Genomic DNA, 21,212 nt, shown 5'->3' on the forward strand with positions numbered 1-21,212 from the left:
GGGGGCCGGGTCTGGTGGCTCAGTGGACTAATGCGTCCACTGTAGGGGCCTGGAGCGTGTGCTCGACCTCCTGGGCACCGGCTCAAATCCCGGTGGGTCCACTCAGCCTTTCATCCATCTGAGGTCGATACAAATGAGTAGCGTTGAGTTGGGTAACAATAAACAGCTGTTATTCAGCGCCAAGATGCCTACCGGTAAACGTGCGCTTTACAAATACACATGTTATGGGTGCTGAAGGTATGAGCACATTGAACTACAGCCTTATATGTTTTTGACACACCGCCTCAGTCCTCTTTAGAAATGCTGACCACTCTTTCACACCTCTTAAAAGCAGGTGCCTGGCAGAATATGAGCCCCTCACATGCCCAGCCAGTAAACAGTGTGACAGGTCCTGTCCCAATTCTTGGCCACTATTCATAAATTATTAGTGAAGCACAAAACCCACCCGCCGTTATAACTTAGCAGCTAAGTGTGCAGCAGCATCTGTTGGCGTCTCTAAGATGAGTATGTGGCACAACACAACATAATGACAACACAAACCAAAATAACAGCACAACAAAAATACAAATGGACTCCATATAATAAAGCATAGAAAAAGAACAGCCACAACACTGTATAGTAATACCATTCCACATAAAAAAACACAATTTTAAATATGAGCTGTTGTGTTGGTGTTTTAATATGTTGTGTTACTATGTTGTGTTAGTATCCGATGTTGTATTTTTTGTTGAATTGCTGAGATGGGTTTGTGTTGTTGTTTTGTTGCATTTTGTTGATGTGCTGTATATTGGTTGTATTATTTTTGCATAGCTGTGTTATGTTGTATTGCTGGTAGTGTAATATGATGGTGTGCCATTGCTGCTCCTTAATTGCATTTTTTGGGTGAAATATGCACATATTTTCCTTTCACACATTACTACCTCTAAAAAATATGCTTATATAATGGAATGGTAAAACATGTTTGCAGTAAGCGCTGCCTCACACTGCCAAGCAATAGTGCCGACCCTAACTTTATGGGGGTTTTGATTTACTCCATCAAATAGAATTTATTGTTGGGAAGGAAATGTCTGCTGTATGCTGTATGCTGTAGGGGTGTGTTTTCCTGCCATGAATGCCCATCACCTACATGTGTAACTGGTATCCTGACTTTTATTTTTGGCACTGGTGTTATGCAAATGTAGTGTGCATGCAGTGGCCTAGACCTGTCCCTGACCATGTGATGTTTGGACTTATCCTGTTACCTACATCACATAGTTTACAGTGGACTACTGTCCCTGTCCTGGTTGTATTACATAATGTAGGTGGCAGCGTAGTGTTTTGTGATTTCTAGTGTGACCGCACTTTTTTCTCTGTGTCAGTCAGAGCATGGTTTACTGACCCCTCAAAACCAAAAGTTCCACGATGATAGGAAACGTAGACCCTTTGTTGGCATCCGTGTGCACATCAAATGTGTATGCTTGTACTGCTGCTAGTGACTGGTGCATTGCAGTCGTGAGTCTGAGTGCTGAGGCCAGCAGGAACCATTTTGTATGTCACCGTGTTGGCATGGCACGAGAGGGAGGGTGGAGGCAGTTTCCACAGATGGTGGTCAAGTATTCGCTGCATTCCTGTGGTTGGAGGGTGGAGACTCAGAGGCGGAAATGAGGTGAATGAAGAAAGGGCTATCCTTCGAAATTCCAAGTTCTTCTTGTGTACTGTCTTTTGGTGGATGGGAGGGGTGAAATTGTGGTTTCTGTTGTTCAAGGGGGAGGAAGTTTCTAGGCTAGGCCTGCCCTTTTGTCTGTCCCCGACTACTTCGTCACTGACAGCCAGGTGCAGAGATCTCGCATTTCATTGTTCCGTTGGTCTGCATACTCCTGCTTGGAGTCAGCATCATTGCTACCCACTGTGAGAACCTTGACCTTGCAAAACGCATGTTTCTGAGGAAAAACCAGAAAATGACATTTGAAAAAGGGCTAAATTAAACAGGTTCTGAACCTTTTTTTTTTTACACTACAGAGTTTTATATAGCGCTTAACAGAGCGCTTTACATAGCACCAGTTGCATTACATGTGGACCCATTCATTTTTGTTAGGCCCGGGGAGATTAAGTGATTTACCCAGAATCACAGGATGTTCAGTGTCATTGCCGAGACGCAAACCCAGTTCCCCAGATTCGAGGTTGTCCGCCCTAGCCGTTACGCCAACTCCTCTCCCCTTAGTTAGTGCATCCACTTCTTTGTCTGGAAAAAGTTTATAAGCGTGTGCTCCCAACCACCCAGTCCCAAGTTCTTGACAAAGGAAGGGAGCATTCCGCATGGTACTCAGAGCTTCTGTGTAACCAGGGCTGGTATCTGTCTGACAGTGGTGAGGGGAGATGACCAGAAATCAAGACTTTGTGCTGGAAGAGCTGAGGTGGAGTTTAAAGACAGCAGATGTCTGCCTGCCTGCAGTGACATGGAAGGCGTGTGCCTTGCCCAGCAGGAGGAGAGAGTGTTGCGGAGTGTGTTCAGGCATGAGAAACACCCAGAGGAAGATAAGGATCCATAGAGAGGGATCCACCAGGTCTCTCTACACAGTTCTTGAGAATCTGTAAATAAAACTTTGCCAGAGCATGTCATTCTCAGCCTACTGTGGACCTGGTGCTGCCTCTGTCAATGAGGAGAAGGAGGTTGAATCGCCACTGAAGCGGGAAGCCCCAAATCGGCCTAAAGGCCACACATTCCCGCAGACACCATGAAAAAGGCATGCCCTGGAGCGCTGCAACTTTCACAAACTGAAGTGCTGGTCTGCAGCCGAACCTGGCGAGCTGCACCTTCCTAAGATTATTGGTGTAGTGTAAGCCTGTCCTCAAAGCCAGTCCTATGATGGACATCCTGCTTGAGGCAGCCACTGCAGAGATCTACAAAGGAGGAATCTACTGTGTGAGGGCAGGAAAGCTACCCACACCCGATGTACAGCCCAGACTGTTGCCAATAATTGACAGATAACCGCTTGGCTGAGATGCACCTGGGGACAAGAGAGGCTGAGTAGTGCAGAATTAGCGCCAACAAATCTGCTGCGCCTGCTCGAGATTTTTTGTACAAAAGTCACTAAAGACATTCGACTAAGTTGCACACTGAATCTTGAGTGAGGTATGTGTACCTAATCCTTGGCTAAGCCCTAGTATAGTGGGAACAGGAATAGTGGAATATCTCTTTAAAGGGGAAGTGTAACCCCTGAAGATTTAAGCGTCATTTCTGACAACCCTATACAATGTATTTACTGGATTGTGGAGGGCGACCTAGAAAACGCAGTGAAAGAAGGTGATAAGTCTTTTTGGAATATACTTGCCTACGGTAGTCGATCTGGTATAACCCATGTTGATTTTGTTTCTTCAGCCTCAGATATGGGTTGAGCATTTTGAAGGGTTATTCTCAGACACTGGAGTGGCCTTTGGTTACTCATCAAGTACAGGTCTGTCTAATCTTAATGAACCGTTGCTTTCCCTTGAAATAACATTCACAGGATCACTTGAAACTCTGACTGAAATTGTTCCAAGCTGGGATAGCATTCCGTGTGATCTGTTCATTGAAGAACCAACAATATGTGGCCCCTACTTAAATATGGGTACAAAATCGATACAGGGGGTGGCCTTCATGCAGGCTTCCGACAGAAAATTAGTACGATTAATCAAATGTGCTGTTTTTGTACTATTTATTGAAAAATAGTGTTATTGGAGAAGGGCAACTTATATGTGGTTTTTGTGGATTTAATATCACCCTTCAATTAAATTCGTCTCCAGAAGCTTTGAGGTGTTTTGGGCAATATGGGAGTTCTGGATAGTGTATTATCAATTTTGATAAATTGCACGAAACCAACCATGCTCGGGTTGGGTGCGTTAAAAGGGCTGAGCTGTCCAATTTCTTCAGAATCGAGAAGCGATTGCATCAGGGCTGCGTATTGGCCCCAACCGTCTTTTCACTATACATATCCGATTTAGTACAGTAGTGGATTTTCCTGTAACTGATGCCCCAAAGGTAAAGACTTTTAAAATCCCAACCTTATTGCTTGCGAATGACCCGCTTCCGATATCCAAAACTCCAGCTGGTTTACAAGGTTTAGTGGATAGTATTCTAGCCTTTTTCATGAGAGGGGGCTAAAATTGAACATCAAAAATATGGAATTTATGTATTTTAATTCTTATAAATATGGGAAGTGTGGCATAAGGGCACAGAATGAAATACTTGAGCAAGTTCAAGATTTTGACTACTTAGGAGTTAAATTAACTAAGTTGTCTTGGTCCATGCAGACTGAAGTGAGTGCACTAAAGCTACAGCAGGAATCCAGGGCTATTGTGCAGCTGGTAAAGTAGACTAATACCAGGCCCCTCTCTCCAGCAGTAGAAATGTACAATGCTACGGCCAAAGGGTCTCCTCTCCATGGCTCAGAGCTATGGGGCCATGCTAAGGTCAAGAGACTCACAGTGGCAGAAAATACATTTATCAGGTCACTATGAAGTCTTCCAGAGAGCGTCGCTTGTCTACCGCCGTTGCTTGATGTGGGTCTATAGCCGATTGCATTAGTATGCAAATTTAGGCCTTTACTGCATCGGCATAGGCTGTGGTCCAATGATGAGCAAGCTCCATACAGACTGTGTCTTGCAGATGTTATGCGCTCAAAAGGTTCCCTGAAATTACCCTGGTTAATGTATGTGAAGGAAATGACATGTAGGCTTGTTATTTCTGTTCTTTGGGAAACCCCAGTTGATGTTGTGCTTATCTCTAGATCTGTGATAAAATAAAGTCTGCAGGTTCTTTTAAGGGATGAGGAACTGCGTAAATGTAAGCTGGACACCTGACGGAAAGATTCTTAGATTGTAAAGCTGTCCCGTCATTTGAACCATTTTTCTATAAGATCACCTGTCCCTTAGCTACACAACTGTATTCTAGATTCAGATATGGCATTTTGCCATTTAACAGCTTCTGCATTCGCTGGGGAGTGAAGTTCTGTGCCTGTAATCTGTGTCCCGCATGCAATCTAGAGACTGAAACCATTTCCTCTCTTTTTGCAATGCTTACTCAATTTCCCACAAGAAGTGAATTAAGCCAGTTAGTCTTCTCCTAGGAATTAGACAGTACCAGTATGCTCTGAGAATTTTGAGATCCGACACGACTGAAATGATTTTTATTAGTACCGGCAAATTTGTATCTAATGCATGGATTTTACAAAAGAAAATGTCAGAGTCCAAGGTTGATCATTCATGGTATGTGACTGACATCTAGCTGTGGTTTTTAACTGTATTGTATCTTCTTGCACTTCATTGCTTACTACTTTGTAGCATTTTACAACGATCCATGTGCAATACTGTTTCTTCCGTGATGTTTACATATGGCTGCATTCCTTTTAATGTGTGATTTACATTGAGAGCGTTCTTTTATTAATAGTAATAGCATACAGTTTTTGTGATTCATATCTTGGTGATTTTGCACTTTGTAGTGGTAACCCCATGGGTCATCCTGTTGTTATGTATAATGCTATCGAGTGCCACTCTATGAGCTATTATGCTGTTTTTAATGCAGTGTATTGATGTGTTTGACTCCCTCTTTTAGCTTGATACTGGAGTTTATTGTTGCAGCTCTTGGTTTTGATGTTTTTATGTTGTTTTTAAGGATCTTTCAATCCGAATTTTTTTTGATGATAGTGAAAATATTTTTGTATGCGCATTTATTATATTTACAAATATCCATTAGACTGTGTAATATACCCACTACGATTGGGGCAGGTGATGGTGGTAAAAATATACCTACATTGATTACAGTAAATATTTGTTTTATTATAACATTTTCTTGATTCAAAGGAGCAATCAAAATTTAACATTCACATCTGCGGGGTCTTCCCTAAAGGTTACACTCCTGCTAAAGGAGAAGGCTTGTGATTCAACACTGTCCTTTTGTGCCCGCTGGGAAAACAGCTCGTCACTTTAACTGTAGAGGTAAAGGCCACATGAAAACTCACACAGGAACTTTTAGGAAATAGTTCTCTTCCTCCAAGAGCGAAGATGGACATGTACATGAAGTGAGCAGGTATGCCTAGAAGTGCTCTCTGTTCCACCGGACTGAAATTGCATTACAGCGATGAGTCCCAAAAAGCAAAAAAAGCTCTGGGACTGCTTATGTTTCTGTCTAGACTAGAGGGTGCAAGTGGTTGTATTTCGTTCTGGGCTATTCTTATTGGAACAGCACCAAAACTCATTTGCACATGTCTGGCCCCTGTCTAGAGTGGAACGCGGAGCAATAAAACAATGGACTGGAATGCAGCCCGGAGTAATAATTTATTCAAGGATTTCACCCATTCGTTTTTTGTGATATGCCATAAATGCAACAGTTGTGCCCAGGTGTGGGTCCTGTGATCACTGTGCCATTCCTTTAAACCTGGGACTCAGTGGTGAGGACCAACAGGCCAAAATTGGACTGGGGCCAAGCCGTGTCTCGGGTATTGCCCAGCAGTTTGGTATGGACTAACCCTTTTAGAGTTATTTGCAATGGTCTGGAGCAGCATAGTGAGCAAAAAGTGATGAATTATAGTGCGATTTAGAAATATTTGATTTTTATTCAAGCATTCCACCCAACACGTTATTGTTTTTCTAAGTGACATGCCCTACGAGCATGAGGAAAGCCCATTTGGATCAAAAATTCCCTTCACCGATGCGACCCAAAAGGTTGGAACCGATCTGGGGTTCTGTGTCTTCCTAGCAACCGGGAACTGGCCAAGCAGTTATTACTCGACGGATTACGTCTGATTTACACAAGGCTAAGTCGCTGCCTGCAGTGGCATAAGGACAAAAATTCCCTTCACCGATGTGACCCAAAAGGTTGGAACCGATCTGGGGTTCTGTGCCTTCCTAGCAACCGGGAACTGGCCAAGCAGTTATTACTCGACGGATTACGTCTGATTTACACAAGGCTAAGTCGCTGCCTGCAGTGGCATAAGGACAAAAATTCCCTTCACCGATGCGACCCAAAAGGTTGGAACCGATCTGGGGTTCTGTGTCTTCCTAGCAACCGGGAACTGGCCAAGCAGTTATTACTCGACGGATTACGTCTGATTTACACAAGGCTAAGTCGCTGCCTGCAGTGGCATAAGGACAGAAACCCGATAAACTGACTATCTGCTCCATGCTGATAGTAATTTAAGCATTCCACTCATCAGTTTTTAGTTTTTCTCTCTCCAGTATAAGTCACAGAGTAGGAAAGATAGCACCTTTCCTGAGAGACTGTCTATTCATTTAAAGGATTCAGCTTTTCTTTGAGATGGAAAGCAAAGCTGGAAGATGGTCAGTTCAATGACGAAACCCCTCTCTTCCAGAACCCCTTTCATTATGGAGTTACCATTTAGAGATTAATAGGACAATGAAATCAGCCATTCTACAAATGGCTCTTAACAGTGAAGACCATTAGGGTGTTTGCAGATGTTTAGCACAATCTAAGGCCCACTGCTTCGCTTTTTAGAAGTAGTTGTCTGCATTCTTCATTTTGTTGGGATAAAACTTTTTTGAGGAGCCAGGAAGAAGGGCCTGTAGCCCACAACTATAAAACATCTGCCAATCAAAGCAAGTTTCATCATGCCTAGTCTTGGGTACAGTAGGCACCCTTGATACATAATATGTCTTGTCCATCAGATTGTAGAAATGATTAGCAGGATGACTCGAAGTGATTGCAACATCAACATGCAACCCTAAACCTTGTTGACTCCAAGATGCTGGTGTGTCGCGCCCAAAGCCTGTTGCCTTTTCGGATTAGCGATGTGGTTGGAGCACAATGGAATATTGTTGCTACGCTATTACCAGAGACGGAAGGTGCCAGATCATGTTCTAAATCCAGGTGACATGCAGTGCTGTGCATTTGTAACAGATAAAGCGAAAACTCCTATTCACATATATCAAAATCATAAAGTTGAAATCATTTAACTTTGACATTTTATGTTGAAAGTTTGTTGAGTTTTTTTCAAATTGCCAATATTTAAAATGAGGTTAGTACAAGGCTCAGGTTCAGTGCTTACGGTCAGCACAGGACCAGGGTACGTTTTTGAATTCTATTTAGGGTTAGGGCCAGGGACTTAGTGTTAGGTTTATGGCATAGAGTTAAAGTTAGTTTGAGTTAAAGTTAGTTTTTAACAATTTTGCAGAGGATCAGAGTTAGACTTGAAGACTGTACTGGGATTAGGATCAGGATGGCATTAGACATTCGGGTGACCATTGGCCTTAATTTTGGTATTGACTTATTCCATTCATTTTTATCCTTTTATCCTTTTGGGATTACATTGTTGGCATTTTCATGATACACTGTGGAACCCTGTTTTTAGGCGATAGGCTTTCATTATTTTGTTTTCAGTATAGTTTTGTTTTGTTTTAGTTCAGACCTCGTAATTGACAACCAATGAGGCCTTCTAATTTAAAACTGACCTGTGTTGTCATAGGTCACCATGGGATACTTTTGGCATTTTGTACCCAGAGCCCTCTGACCTCTAAGTACATTCTGAGGTATATCTGAGGGTGTATAGAATGTTATCTAAGCATAGCATCCAGAACCTGTTGGTGCTAGGTTAGGTTTGCGTACTGATGTGTGGGCCCTGCAGAGCCTGTCGGAACGCAGCCGTGCAGAATATGCCCTTACTGGGCATTTGGGCATCCCTCACTGGGTAGCGTGGTGTGCAATCTCACTAGATTCTGATGCAAGGTCTAAGTAAGCAGGAGTGGACTCAAGGCTTTCTCCTGGTGCTTTATGTTTCTTGGACAATTCCTTCCCTCAACATTCTCCTTGGCTGACATGGCACCACTTCTTTGCAGTCCGCCCACTCACATGTCTGTGTTTACCTGTCATAGAATCCTCACTTCCTAGCCTATGGTGACTGTTTTGTGACATTAGCCTCTGGCCCCTATTTTACGTGAGTTTGGGACGTCTCCTTCGCTCACTTACCTTAAATGATGAAAGTAGTAAGCTAAAGTTGCCAATGTACGTAGTAAAGTTACTCTAACTTATAGAATCCAGATGGCTTTGTGAGCACTCTGGTCATATCCCACCAAGGAGTCACAGGTTGGTATTTTAGATGCAAACGCAATGACACTATTGAGAAGGCTCAGAGTATTTATGCGTTGTGTTGTAGTTGCTCAAAGTTCCATTCACTTAGTGTGTTCTTTGGGCAATTCCTTGTATTTTAGCTCAGGTCTTAGGGTGAACCTTCACATTCGCTTTTACGCTTCCCCTCCCAGTTTTAGCTTTAGCTTAGGGCTTGTGCCACACTGCTCCGCTACCATGCGGGACCAGCTATCTGAAGGTTAGAAAGGACTACCAAGGGGCCACCACTGCTCCACCGACTAGATGTTAATGAACTAAAGAAGGTGGGCTCTGTTGGAATCGTTCGCATACATGCAGAACCTTTACTAAGAGTGAGAGCCGGACATGGATGAGGCATGGGTCCCTAGTGGTAAATCTGAGTATTATGCTAGCTGAAGTCATTTGAGTGGAAGCCGATACAGCTGAAACAGTAACACCCAGAGGCCGCACTAAAATATGTAGCTATAGGTCTTGGGGTGTGTGCTGTATTCTATTTTTCAGCCAGCAGGGGGGCAGTGGCATTGGTCTCAGCTACGAGGGGAAGCTTTGAGGAGCATGGAATGCCAAAATAGGATTCCCTTAGACTGCCTTAAGTCCTGTCCTGTACATGCCACCCTGCTGAAGTCCGCTCGATTGGATGAGTCAAGGTTTGGAGAACGAGGCTTTGATGTTTGTGATATGATGGAGACTATTAAGTGAAAGATGAATATTTGAAAGGAAGTAAGATTTACAGGGGGTTTCTTTCTGTTTTTCCAGATAATGCCATGGACCTAGGGGCCTTGGAAAACAAACTCAACACCACCCTTGACAACCTCTATGAGCGGGAGCTGGATCACGACCTGGCCAAGAGCCTCCACAATGGGGACAAGCTGCCCAATGGTACCTCGGACACCGTGGGCTCGGACGTGAAGAGGTCGCAGCCACTACTTATCCAAGGCAACAAGTGGGGGTGAGTCTGCTATAAGGAATGAGATTGTGGGACTGTATCACTGCTGCAACTTCTCTGCGGGCACTGAGTCGGGATATATTATTGTGCTGCATGAAAAGGCTCCATTGGCAACTAAGCTTCCTGCAGTATTGTTTCACAGAAGGCGCAATTCAACCAAACCGAGCTTATTGGCAAAGTGTCTGTAGGAAACCTCATATCCATGTGTACATAGAGCGCAAGGGATCGCTGTGTACTCATGGCGCCAATAAAGTCCTTTCTAATTGTTATACTGGCATAAGGTTGATATTGTGAACCTAACCCATCTCGGGGGATTTATTCTGATAGGTTTGTAAATGGTGAGGTTACGTAATTTTAATCATGGCTATGCTTGATCTTAACATTAATGCAAATGTCCTTCTATGACCTTGACTATGGCTTGTTTTGTCTTTCTTCAGTGATCTCATGATTTCAGTGGGTGCAGTGTTTGGTGGTTTGTTTCCCTTCTGGTCATTTCCTAATAGGATGGAGTCCGGTTTGTCCATAGTCTATTCACTAGCCCTTTCATATGCCGCAATACGCTATTGGCTCCTTTATGTAGCCTAATTTATAAATTGATCCAGTGCGAGAACCAGTCCACCATCTCAGGTTCTCCATCCACCAGTGCACAAACAATGCATTGTTCTTTCTAAGCGCGTGGTCCATTGGAGGCATCTGATCACCTGGTCCCCTAACGAGGAATGAGGGCCACAGGGCTGGCTGGGCATGTTTCTACGTCCTAACTTGTAGGAATCCATGCAACAAATCTGATTTGTGCAACCCGTGTTGCCCTATCAGCAGTTGGCTAACTGGCTTGAACATGGGTCGGTGCAGCACAATAGACCCAAACCTATTACACGCAGAAAAGTTAGTTTTCCCTTGGTTCTGAAATCGATTTACGGACCCAGCAGATCACCCCGCTTCCTAAAGAGCAGGTACAACAAACATGTATACCAAGAGAGAATAAACTAAAGTGAAATGTGCAGTCCTTCTGGGGGAGACTCATGCTGTGTGCAGTAGAAAAAAGATGTAACCAGGCTCCCTGAGGTATTCTCCCACTGGGTTTTCTCACCCTAGCCACAGTCATTCCCTGCTGTAGGGGCCCTCCCACAAGTTTGGGCCATTGGAACATTCCTGTCATATTCTGTCACATGGTAGGGATGTTCCCTTTTTTCCCCCTCTATAATGGAAATAGCGCGTTCCACCATTACTGAATATCCAGGAACCCACAAGAACGGGGGGTTGCTCGACCCATGAAAAGAAGGGGTGTACTGCCCCAGTGCGTGATCCACCCACAGTGTTGTTGGATATAATGATGACCTGTTTGACTGACTCACTGTTCTCTTCCCAATCCACAATGCCATGTCACCTGTCGAGTCTGAGCCATCCTGTGTTCAAGGGTGGCTGAAACAGATCAGGCCAACCCAAGATGTCATCTGCCTGTGGCTCTCGAATAGTATCCACCTGTCCTACTCATGTGGTATCCCAAACCTGTTGTCCCATCCTAGGATAATATTGCCAGTTGTGGGTCTTCCCTGGTGCTCACTTTTCAAGGTCTTGTGCATCTGCCCCTCAAGCTCTCCTGCAAATCTCTTTTGCACAACACGTTCTCACCAAAACTATTCTATCTCAGGCATGCTTCAGACACTGTCCTCTGTCCGCTTAATCAATCGGTCCATCATAGCAACACAAAAAAATGATGGACGGAATGCTGAACATTGTCAAATATTCACCCTTCATCACAGATCTGAGTTAAATCCATTGTTTTTATGCTCACAATGCCACCCAGTTTGGACCCAGTCATATGCAAATCAGTCTTGCCCTGCTCCTCATGGGAACAGTCCAGCTGGAGCTGTCAGGGCAGGTCCTCCCTGGACTGGATAACAAGCATCCTGGGACCGGTTTCAGGGTATCACCCCCTCACGAGCCAGGCTAGCTTGAATCCAGTGGCATAGGGAACACGGGACCCATGTCTGGGCGTACCCTTTCCACTCAGGGTGACTATAGCAACACAAAAGGTTGATGGACGGTCCATCGTATATGCCTTCCCAGGCAGACATTTCAGACCATGTTTTCATGATACCTGTCAGTTATTTTAGCCCTACTTGACAATTTCCACCACAGCCACCTTAAGAGGTCACCCTAAGGCAACACTTGCACCAGTGGCCTAGTCATTTCAGACACTCAGTAACTGTGTGGAAAGGGAGCTCCTATTTTCCTGGACTCTGCATTGCATGGGCAAACAGCTCAATAATATTACTATTTTGCCAGGGCAAGTTCAAGGTGACTGGTCGAACCTCATTTCTTTTCACAATAAGACTGCTCTGATGGTGCTGGCTTCCAGAGGAGCATGTTATAGTTAATGACTGAGAGAGTGAAATACATTATGTTCATTCCTTCCCTGAGCAAATCGGATGCTTTGGAATAACTATATCATTTATCTACAATCCTCATAAACATTCTCCCTGTCCCTGTCCCTAGTCTGATGTATTACTGTAAGCAGGGCCGGACTGGGAACCAAAACCGGCCCTGGCAAAGTGCTCGGCCGGCCCCCCTCCCCGGGGTTGGGGGTGCCGCCGAGCTCTTTGCGGGGGACGGTTTTCGGCCGATTTTGCTACAGGGCCGATTTTGCAGCAATGCTGCAAAAACGGCCCTGTAACAAAAACGGCCCCCAGGGGCCCAAAACCGGCCCCCACCCTTGCGGCGCACCGGGGGATTGCCCGGTGCCCTCAATGGCCAGTCCGGGCCTGACTGTAAGGCATTCCAAGGCATAACAATACGTTTCAGAAGAGCAAGTCAGCAGCAAAGGCATTGGGCTGAGTAATCTCTTTACATCCCAACCCCCTCACATAGGCATTTGTCCTAGGAATGCAGTGACCGGGCCACTACAGTAGTCCCAGGGCTATGGAGGGAAAGGGAACTGGGTGACCCAGAAACTACAACCTTTACTAGGTAAGCAGCCTTTGAGAATCTCTGAGCTGGACCTCCAAAGGCGCAACTCAAGCAGTGGAGGAGTGTCGCCCCACTGCTTTATGAAGTGTAAAAAAATCAAAACTAAAATTATAATAACCAGCGTTAATATCATTTTAGTTTTCAGTGTCCTGGTGCGGGCGGGACGGGGCTGGACTGCCAAAGCAGGGGCCAGGAGGTGGAGTGTTGCTCCACTCTAAAGTGCGTATAACTGTTTGGCCGGCCCACTAGGGCCGAACATAACAGTCATGCGCACTTTGCATGTCTGCACCCAGGCTGCATTACAGCCTGGGTGCAGACCATGCCCAGTCCCCCATTCCCAATCTGCGCGCCGAACCACAGCGCACAGACCAATCACAATGCTGCTTTGCAGTGGTGTGTTAGGCTAGGGGAGTCAGGAGCCTTGGTGCATCTTGGTTCCTGCTTTCGAGGAACGAGTGGTGGCGGCAAACGGACAGGGCGGCGGCGGCCTGCCTGGTGGCCGGTCTGAAGGTAAGTGTTTTTTTTAAATATTATTTTAATTTACAACCCCCCTTCTCCTCCCAGGTACACCACCCCGGTAAATAGCGGCCACCACTGAACTCATGGTGAACTCCTCTGTACCCCAGTAGATGGCCTTACCTGTAAAACAAGCATTCAGTAGAAGTGATAATCCATCCACACATACTTTGACCTAGCAGGGGAAATATCAGACACAAGCAAAGACACCTGCATGCTCAATGAAAGAATAGAGCCTCTGGAAGAACAATCGCTAAGGCAGTTTAAAGCCAACACACCAGAACAAACCATACCTGTAACCGGGAGAACAACCTTCCCTATACAATGGCATCCTGCCAAAAAAACAGATATCTGACTGTACGACAGATACAGGCCAGCAGAATATGAAAATGTCATTCCTCCTGTGTCTGAGAATATCACACAGGTAAAGATTAAAATGCCACAGATGCCTAAGGCCTACCTTGTGGGGGCAGCAAATGGGCCCACCAAGGATAGGAGGTCAACAAATGCCTGACTCATCGAAAAGTGAGCGAGTGTCAAAACCCAGCGCCCAGTGGAATAACCACATGCCTGAAGCAAAACGGTTCCAGAAACATAGGGCCTGATGCAAAGTTTGGCTGAAAAGGTACTCCGTTGCAACAGTGACGGAGTAACCTCTTTGTCAACCTCTAAGACCATCTGCCCGAAAACTTCCATGGTGTAGGGGCCATTGATTTTGCATTTTTGAAGAACAAACTTCCACTTTGAAAGATTGTTTTTGAAAAATGTAAAATTTTGAAAAGTACAGTCCGTCAAACTTTTCCTGTATTTTCAAGAACTGCCATGACGGAGGTTGCCGTCAATGTAGCGAGATGTTGTTGGGGCCAACGGTCATCTCTAAAATTGGTGGATGGAATGTGCATCAGGGCGATGGAATAAAGTACTCCATCACCCTTAAGGATATTTAACCTGTCCTCCAAACACTATATCAGCCCCAAAGGCACCATTCCCTGGATGAAGAAGAAACCAGGATAGTTGAGACAATGTGAAGTTAGGGCTTGGCGCACAGCCAGTTGTGTAGATAGGTAAACGTATGTTTAAAGGTTTGCTGGAGTGTTAAGGTGCTCCTACAGGTGTCGCATCCGTTCGACTGCGACTTCACAATGACATTCTGTTGAGTGTGCTACTGGAGTGTAGGCACATCCCTGTGTCGGGCACACTTGTTAGGTTCAGGGCACCAGAACGAACCGTGCCGTGAATTCCAAATAAAGTTATGTTTTGCTTTCAATCACACGCGGTCCGTTTTCATTGAACACCACAACCCTCTGTTTACCTCGGGACTTGTTCCCTGTGATCTACAAATACACCTGGGTTGCATGAGGTTAACTCACATACCAGTTTTATAAAAGGTTGAACATTTATCGTTTAGGATTCTCACTGATTCATTTTCTGTTGTATCCTTTATTGTAGAGCTCCTTGACAAAGGACTTTTTGTCCGAAATGCATCGGAGCATCATCTAGCATCACAATGTTATTGACAATTTTCCAACTCATATGATGAAAATATGAACATAATGGAATAAATTTTGAAACTTCATACACCGCTTTTTGAACTTTATTTGGAATTCACGGCACGGTTCGTTCTGGTGCCCTGAACCTAACAAGTGTGCCCGACACAGGGATGTGCCTACACTCCAGTAGCACACTCAACAGAAGAAACCAGGATCTCATAAAATGTTGGTCTCCTTTCTCTTAACCTTCTCTGTCCACTGCTGCGGAGGGCCCTCTTGAACGACCTGACACTGTAAAGGAGAACTCTGGGAAATTGATCCTTGTAACTCATGGGGAGGAGATGGGAAAAGGACCCTTGACAGTCTGTGCCAACACCAGTAAAAATCACAATTGGGAACCACCTTTCTAGCCAAATAGAGAATTTATTATGATATGATCCACCTCCGTCCTAGCCCAAACATCCAACCAAAAAAAAAAAGAAACATCAAGCAGGATTTACCTCAGTTCTATCAATGGACAGCACAATGGCCTCAGCCCATCACTAGAGCCTTAATAATAACCATAGCAGAACTGTAACCCAGGACCACACCTGACCTCAGGACCCAACACGTCTCCACCTCCCGTGGCCATTATATTGTCTGACAATCTTGGAGAAAGTGTCTAGAAGATGAACTCAGTTTCAGACTTACCTGTTTGATACCGAAGTAGAACTGGCTTGTTCTGGGTTGGCATGGACAGTCGCATCCTGAAATCATATCCCTTTGAGCCCAAACCTTCAATTTGTGACCCCTGCAAGGGGGTAAATGTGGAACTTTGAATTAAAATTACTGCAGATGGATTCGAGGGCTATTATTTAAACCCTGCAGTGCTCCAAGTTCCTCCATGTGTCAAAAATGGACCAAAGTTAACACATGCCAACCACTTGCTCTGCCAAGAGTGCAACAATTGACACGTTAGGTTGAATGGAACATGCTGAAGAGCAGTAGAGGGCCCACCCATGTCCTCTAATCCAAATGACATTTGAAAACAAAAAAGGCAACACCTTGAGCTGTCATTCCCTCTGTTGGAAAGAGACATGCCCCAAGTCTATGACAACACACCATGAGCAATAAATGACCTCTAAAAGCAACATATCTTGGAACCTACTGGCCAAATCAGAAGCCTGGCAGTGCATTAATAACTGAAGCATGGCTATCCATCCCCTGTAAGTCGAGCAATTACCATACAGAAATAACAGTGCTACAATATAACTGCTGTTTTGTGTGAGCTCATGAGCAGTGCATGTCCAAGGAGCAAGTTAAGGATCTCATAGGGGTAGCAGCTCCTGGAGGGAGTGGGGCGGTGAGGTGGGGCTGTGAGGTGGGGAGGGGCAGAGTGGGCGGTAGTAATCCATGGAATACGACTGAACGGAGGTAAGTACATAAATAAATAAACAAAACTAATTACCTTATGCACGCTGCATTGCCATTTAGCGATGCAGCATGCGCAGTGTAATTCGTTTTAGCGCGTTCATGCCACAAGTCATCTTTTGGAAAAATTGACTCACTTGAACTCAATTTGACCTTGGAGGCTTCTAGGCCTAGCCTGGTAGGGGACCTTGAGGAATGCTTGGCTGGGTTCACTAGCTGGGTCTCGTACGCCGTTGTTACGGTGGAACCTCAACGTCCCACTAGGGGAATCTCCGTCCAAACCCTGGTTCAACCCAGCCCTTAAAGTCTTGAAGCATGACTGTAAGACTCTTGAGCAGGTCTGGTGGAGGAGTGGTTACTACCCGGCAGAAAAGCAGAAGCTCAGAGATAAGCAAAAAATATACTATGCAGCCATTACACTGGCTAAAGGGCAATTTTACTCGGCCCAAATTAAATCAGCCAGTAACAACTCTAAGGAAATCTTTGCTATTGTTCAGAGCTTCGTGTCCCCTCTGTCCCAAGCTAGTGTGTCGTCATCTTCACCTACCTGGTGTAACACTCTCTCTTGCTGCTTTAGGGATAAGACCCAGGCTATCCAAGCGGCATTTTCTCCCTGTGACATCAGAATTGACGCACCTTTGAGTGTCAATCTGCTGATCCAGCTTATTCTTTGTCGGTATTTAGGCCAGTCGACCCATTGGATTGTCTCAAAATTTTCAGGGGTCTAAAGTCTGGCTCTCCCTCGGACACCTGTCCTGCTAGGATACTGGCAGCAGTTGCAGGGGTCGCAAATACAGAGGTGAATACCTTCATTAACATGTCTCCCCAGAAAGCGGTGGTACCACAGGTTTGGAAGCAGGCTAAGATCCTGCCACTCCTAAAAAAGCAGTAATTGGACCCCTTCTGCCCAGAGAATTACTGGCCTATCTCCCTCCTTCCTGCTTTGGCGAAGGTGTGTGAGAAGGTGGTTAATAAACAGCTCACGGATTTTGTGGAAAGGGAGGCTCTCCTGCATCCAGCCCATTCGGGGTTCCAGGCGTCCCACAGTACAGAAACAGTGCTGGTTAAGGTGGCGGAGGCCATCCGGGAGTGTGTGGACGCCAGCGAGAGAGCTGCATTAATTTGACTTGACCTCTCGGCGGCGTTCGATACGGTCCCACACTCACTTCTTCTGTCGGGTCTGGCAAAAATTGGTCTGTCGGGTGCCGTGTGGGCCTGGCTCCGGTCCTTTCTGGAGAGGCGGGTTGAGCAGATCTGGATCCCACCGTCCTCCTCCTCTCAGCCAGTAACAATGGAAGTCCCCCAGGGATCCTCCCTTAGCCCCCTTCTTTTCAACATCTATGTCACTCCTTTGATATATTTGGCAGAGGAGCTGGGGGCCAAGGTGATGGCCTATGCTGACAACACCCAGCTGCTTTTTACCTGGGACAAATACTGTACTATTGGTTTAACATTGCCTATCTTCTATCTTCAAAAGGCTGGCAGAGGCGCAGCTTAAGTGCAATGAAGAAAAGTCAGAGATCCTGCTATTTGGCAAATCCCCCCCTAATTTTCGAGAGCAGCTCTGGCCTCCTGAGTTTCCATTACCTACCTTGTCAGGGAAGCCAGCTAAAAATCATCTGGGGGTATGGTTTGATGAATGTCTTTCTTTTTCGACACACATCATGAAGTTGGTTGGCTGCTCAGAAGATTCTTCCTCCTCTTACCCAAGGCGGCGAGAAAAATGGTCACCTGTGCGCTGATTCTGTCATGGCTGGACTATGCCAATGCCCTTTATGCTGGTATCCCTGGTTACCTGCTGAAGAAGTTGCAGGTGGTTCAAAATACGGAAGCCAGACTCCTATTTGGCATTTCGGCTAGGAGCAGTGTTCGGCATCAGCTGCGTTCTCTCCACTGGCTCCCCATGGTGGAGAGAGTTAAATTTAAATTATTAGCTTTGGCCCACCGTGCTCTCTACGGATGTGGTCCTCTTTACTTGCAGAGGTGTCTCTCCTTCTATGTTCCTGCACGCTCCCTGCGATCCTCATCCTTGTGTTTTGCTCAGGTGCCCCGTTTCAAGTTTCAGAGGATAGGGGATGCTTGTTTGCGGTGAAGGCGGCGGTTGCTTCGAATGCCCTTCCTCTTGCCCTGTGTACCATCCAGGACCAAGTCGCGTTTAAGAGGAAACTGAAAACACATCTATTCTCTTGAAGTTCACTGTCCACACCCCGCTAGGCACCGCGCCGGGAAACTCATGAGTAGCTGTGCACATTACAAATTCATATAACATTACATAACATGCCCACTAACAGAACCATACAGCCACTCGCACACCCACTCACAAAGGTTACAGTTTACAGTTAGGAAATACAATTTAAAAAACCCTAGATATTGACTGCAAAAACCAAAGGTTACAGGAATGCTATAGTTAGGAAATAGAATTTAAAAAAAACTTAGAAATCCACTGAAAAAAACAAAGGTTACAGGGACGTTGTAGCTCGGCTAAAATGTCACTTGTACAAAACCAGTGAAATTCAGCAGTTATAGTTACCCGAGCGAACTATAACTTACGCCCCCGCAATGCACTGCTTATAACCTCACATATTACATCACTCATGACAAGGTTAGCGATCTCACTAATTACATCATCCAATGAGTGTAAGTGTTTCCTAAACGTTTCTGGAACTAAAAAGATAATAGTTAAATTACTATTCTTTCTGTGCTGGCAATTAGTCATACTACTTCTACAATATCTCCTCTGAGTGGCTGTGTGACTGTATCTGTGTGTAAGTGGATGTCTGATTGGCTGTATGGGTGTGTGAGTGGCTGTATGGATGTGTTATTGGGTGTGTGTGAGTGACTGTATGGGTGAGTGAGTGGCTGTGTGAGTGGCTGTATTGAAGAGTGAGTGGGGGGTGTGAGTGGCTGTATGGGTGACTTAGTGACTGCATAGGTGTATGAATGGGTGTGTGAGGGGATATATGGGTGAGGGAGTCGCTTTATGGGTAAATACGAGGGTGTGAGTAGCTGTATTAATGAATGAGTGGCAGTGTAAGTGACTATGCGTGAGTGAGTGGGTTTGTGAGTACTTGTATGGGTGAGTGAGGGCCTGTGTGAGTTTCTGTATGGGTGATTGAGTGGGTGGGTGAGTGGCTGTAATGGTGAGGGAGTGGGTGTGTGAATGGTTCTGTCAATGAGTAGGTGAGTGGTCATGAGTGATGTCATATGTGATGTCATTAGCACTGCATTGCGGGGGCGTAAGTTATAGTTAGCCTAGGTAACTTCACTGGTTTTGTACGAATAAAATCTGAGCCTAACTATAACGTCCCTGTAACCTTTTGGTTTTGTCATTGAATTTCTAAGGTTTTTTTAATTCTATTTCCAAACTATAACAACCTTGTAACCTTTGTTTTTTTCACTGAATACATATAATATATCATTCATGCTACAAAAGATGACCCTTTTTAAGGATATTTGCATTGGAATTTATCTTTGGTCAACTTTTTACATGAAAAAAAGACAAATTGCATAGGTTTGCCAACATTTTGCGGGGGTACTAAAGGTTACACTTCCGTACAGTTTTTATAGTAATGCAAGGTCATTGGACACAGCTTTAGGCTGTCTGCCTGTATATCTGTTTGTCTGTCCATCTATCTATCTTTAGATAAACCTTTCTGTCGGTCTGTCTGTCTTTCAACTATAAATTCTCTTAAAAAACACAAAACTACAGTTAAAGATATGGTTAAAAAAACAAACGTAAAAACTGCTGAAATTTGACAGTTATGGTTAGCATTACAGTTTGTAGCTCACAACCATGCAAACCATAACTCGCACATCAATTGTGAATCAACATTCAAGCTATTGCTGTAATTTGAGTATTCAATGGCAGTCTGCCGCTTTTTTGTAACCCATATTTCTCCAAAACCACGAAACGGATTTACACCAAATCTGGCCTCTTCCCTGACCAAAGTTCTAATTTTATGCAATGTATGTAATTCCGTTCAGCGTATTTTGCTGCAGTTAAGGGCAACGTTTCGTATGAGAGTTAAATAGGACAAACTCCATGTTTAACCACCCCTCCCCCTCTCCCCCCCCCCAAACCCCCCGGGCAGATCAGCACAAAGCATGATATGTCAAAACGTAGCAACCTTTGCTATTTGATTGCAACGTTTTAAGCACTTTTGTCAAAAGGCACTAAGTTAAAAGAAAAGAAAAATGTCCTTTTCAGTTTAAAATTAGACCTAACCATAGTTGCAGAGACGCTATCGCTGACTAAGATATATATATACACAAACAGTTGCTCAGCATTTGCTAATTGGTACTGTACAGAGTTATGATATGTAATATATAATATTCACCCTTAGACGCCAACAAATCCATACCAAATCCATAAACTTTTGTGCTGACAGATCAGATTACTTTTTCAGCATAATGAAGTAATCTATTCAATCACGAAACTGCATAAATAAATGACTTTGTTGGGCCAATTAATAAATTGAGATTTGTTGTCTAGAACAGAACATGCACCACTAAACAGGTTTATGTAAGTACACATTTGTGCATGTTTACTATATATGCAGATGCCATTTATTACCATAGTTAAGTGTGGGGTTAGGTCATGACTCGCGAGAGGCGAAGCCTCAAGTGGGCTATGATTCCACTCCCTCAGCAATAACCATAAATACATTATTATTCATTATGCATATGCATGTATATTTTATGCAATATTTACTTTTCAAGTGCAGAAGCTATAAACAAAGAACCCAAGGGGTTACATCTGTGCAGTAATCTCCTTAAATATTTATGTGTCTATGGAATCCAGAATTTT

General features: G+C 44.6%; 1 protein-coding gene across 7 annotated transcripts in view; it reads left to right on the plus strand.

Annotated features, from left to right (window-relative positions):
• GRB7 (growth factor receptor bound protein 7) overlaps positions 1–21,212 on the plus strand; it is a 674,120-nt gene that overhangs the window by 545,092 nt on the left and 107,816 nt on the right. For all 7 annotated transcript variants that reach the window (XM_078645666.1, XM_078645662.1, XM_078645663.1 and 4 more), the window contains one exon: positions 9,830–10,022. In XM_078645666.1, the coding sequence (XP_078501792.1) occupies positions 9,838–10,022 (185 nt within the window). In that variant the 5' untranslated portion in view covers positions 9,830–9,837. The remainder of the gene's footprint in view (positions 1–9,829; positions 10,023–21,212) is intronic.

The sequence above is a fragment of the Lissotriton helveticus genome, chromosome 5_1 (assembly GCF_964261635.1).
Source record: "Lissotriton helveticus chromosome 5_1, aLisHel1.1, whole genome shotgun sequence".
NCBI classification, from domain to species: domain Eukaryota; kingdom Metazoa; phylum Chordata; class Amphibia; order Caudata; family Salamandridae; genus Lissotriton; species Lissotriton helveticus.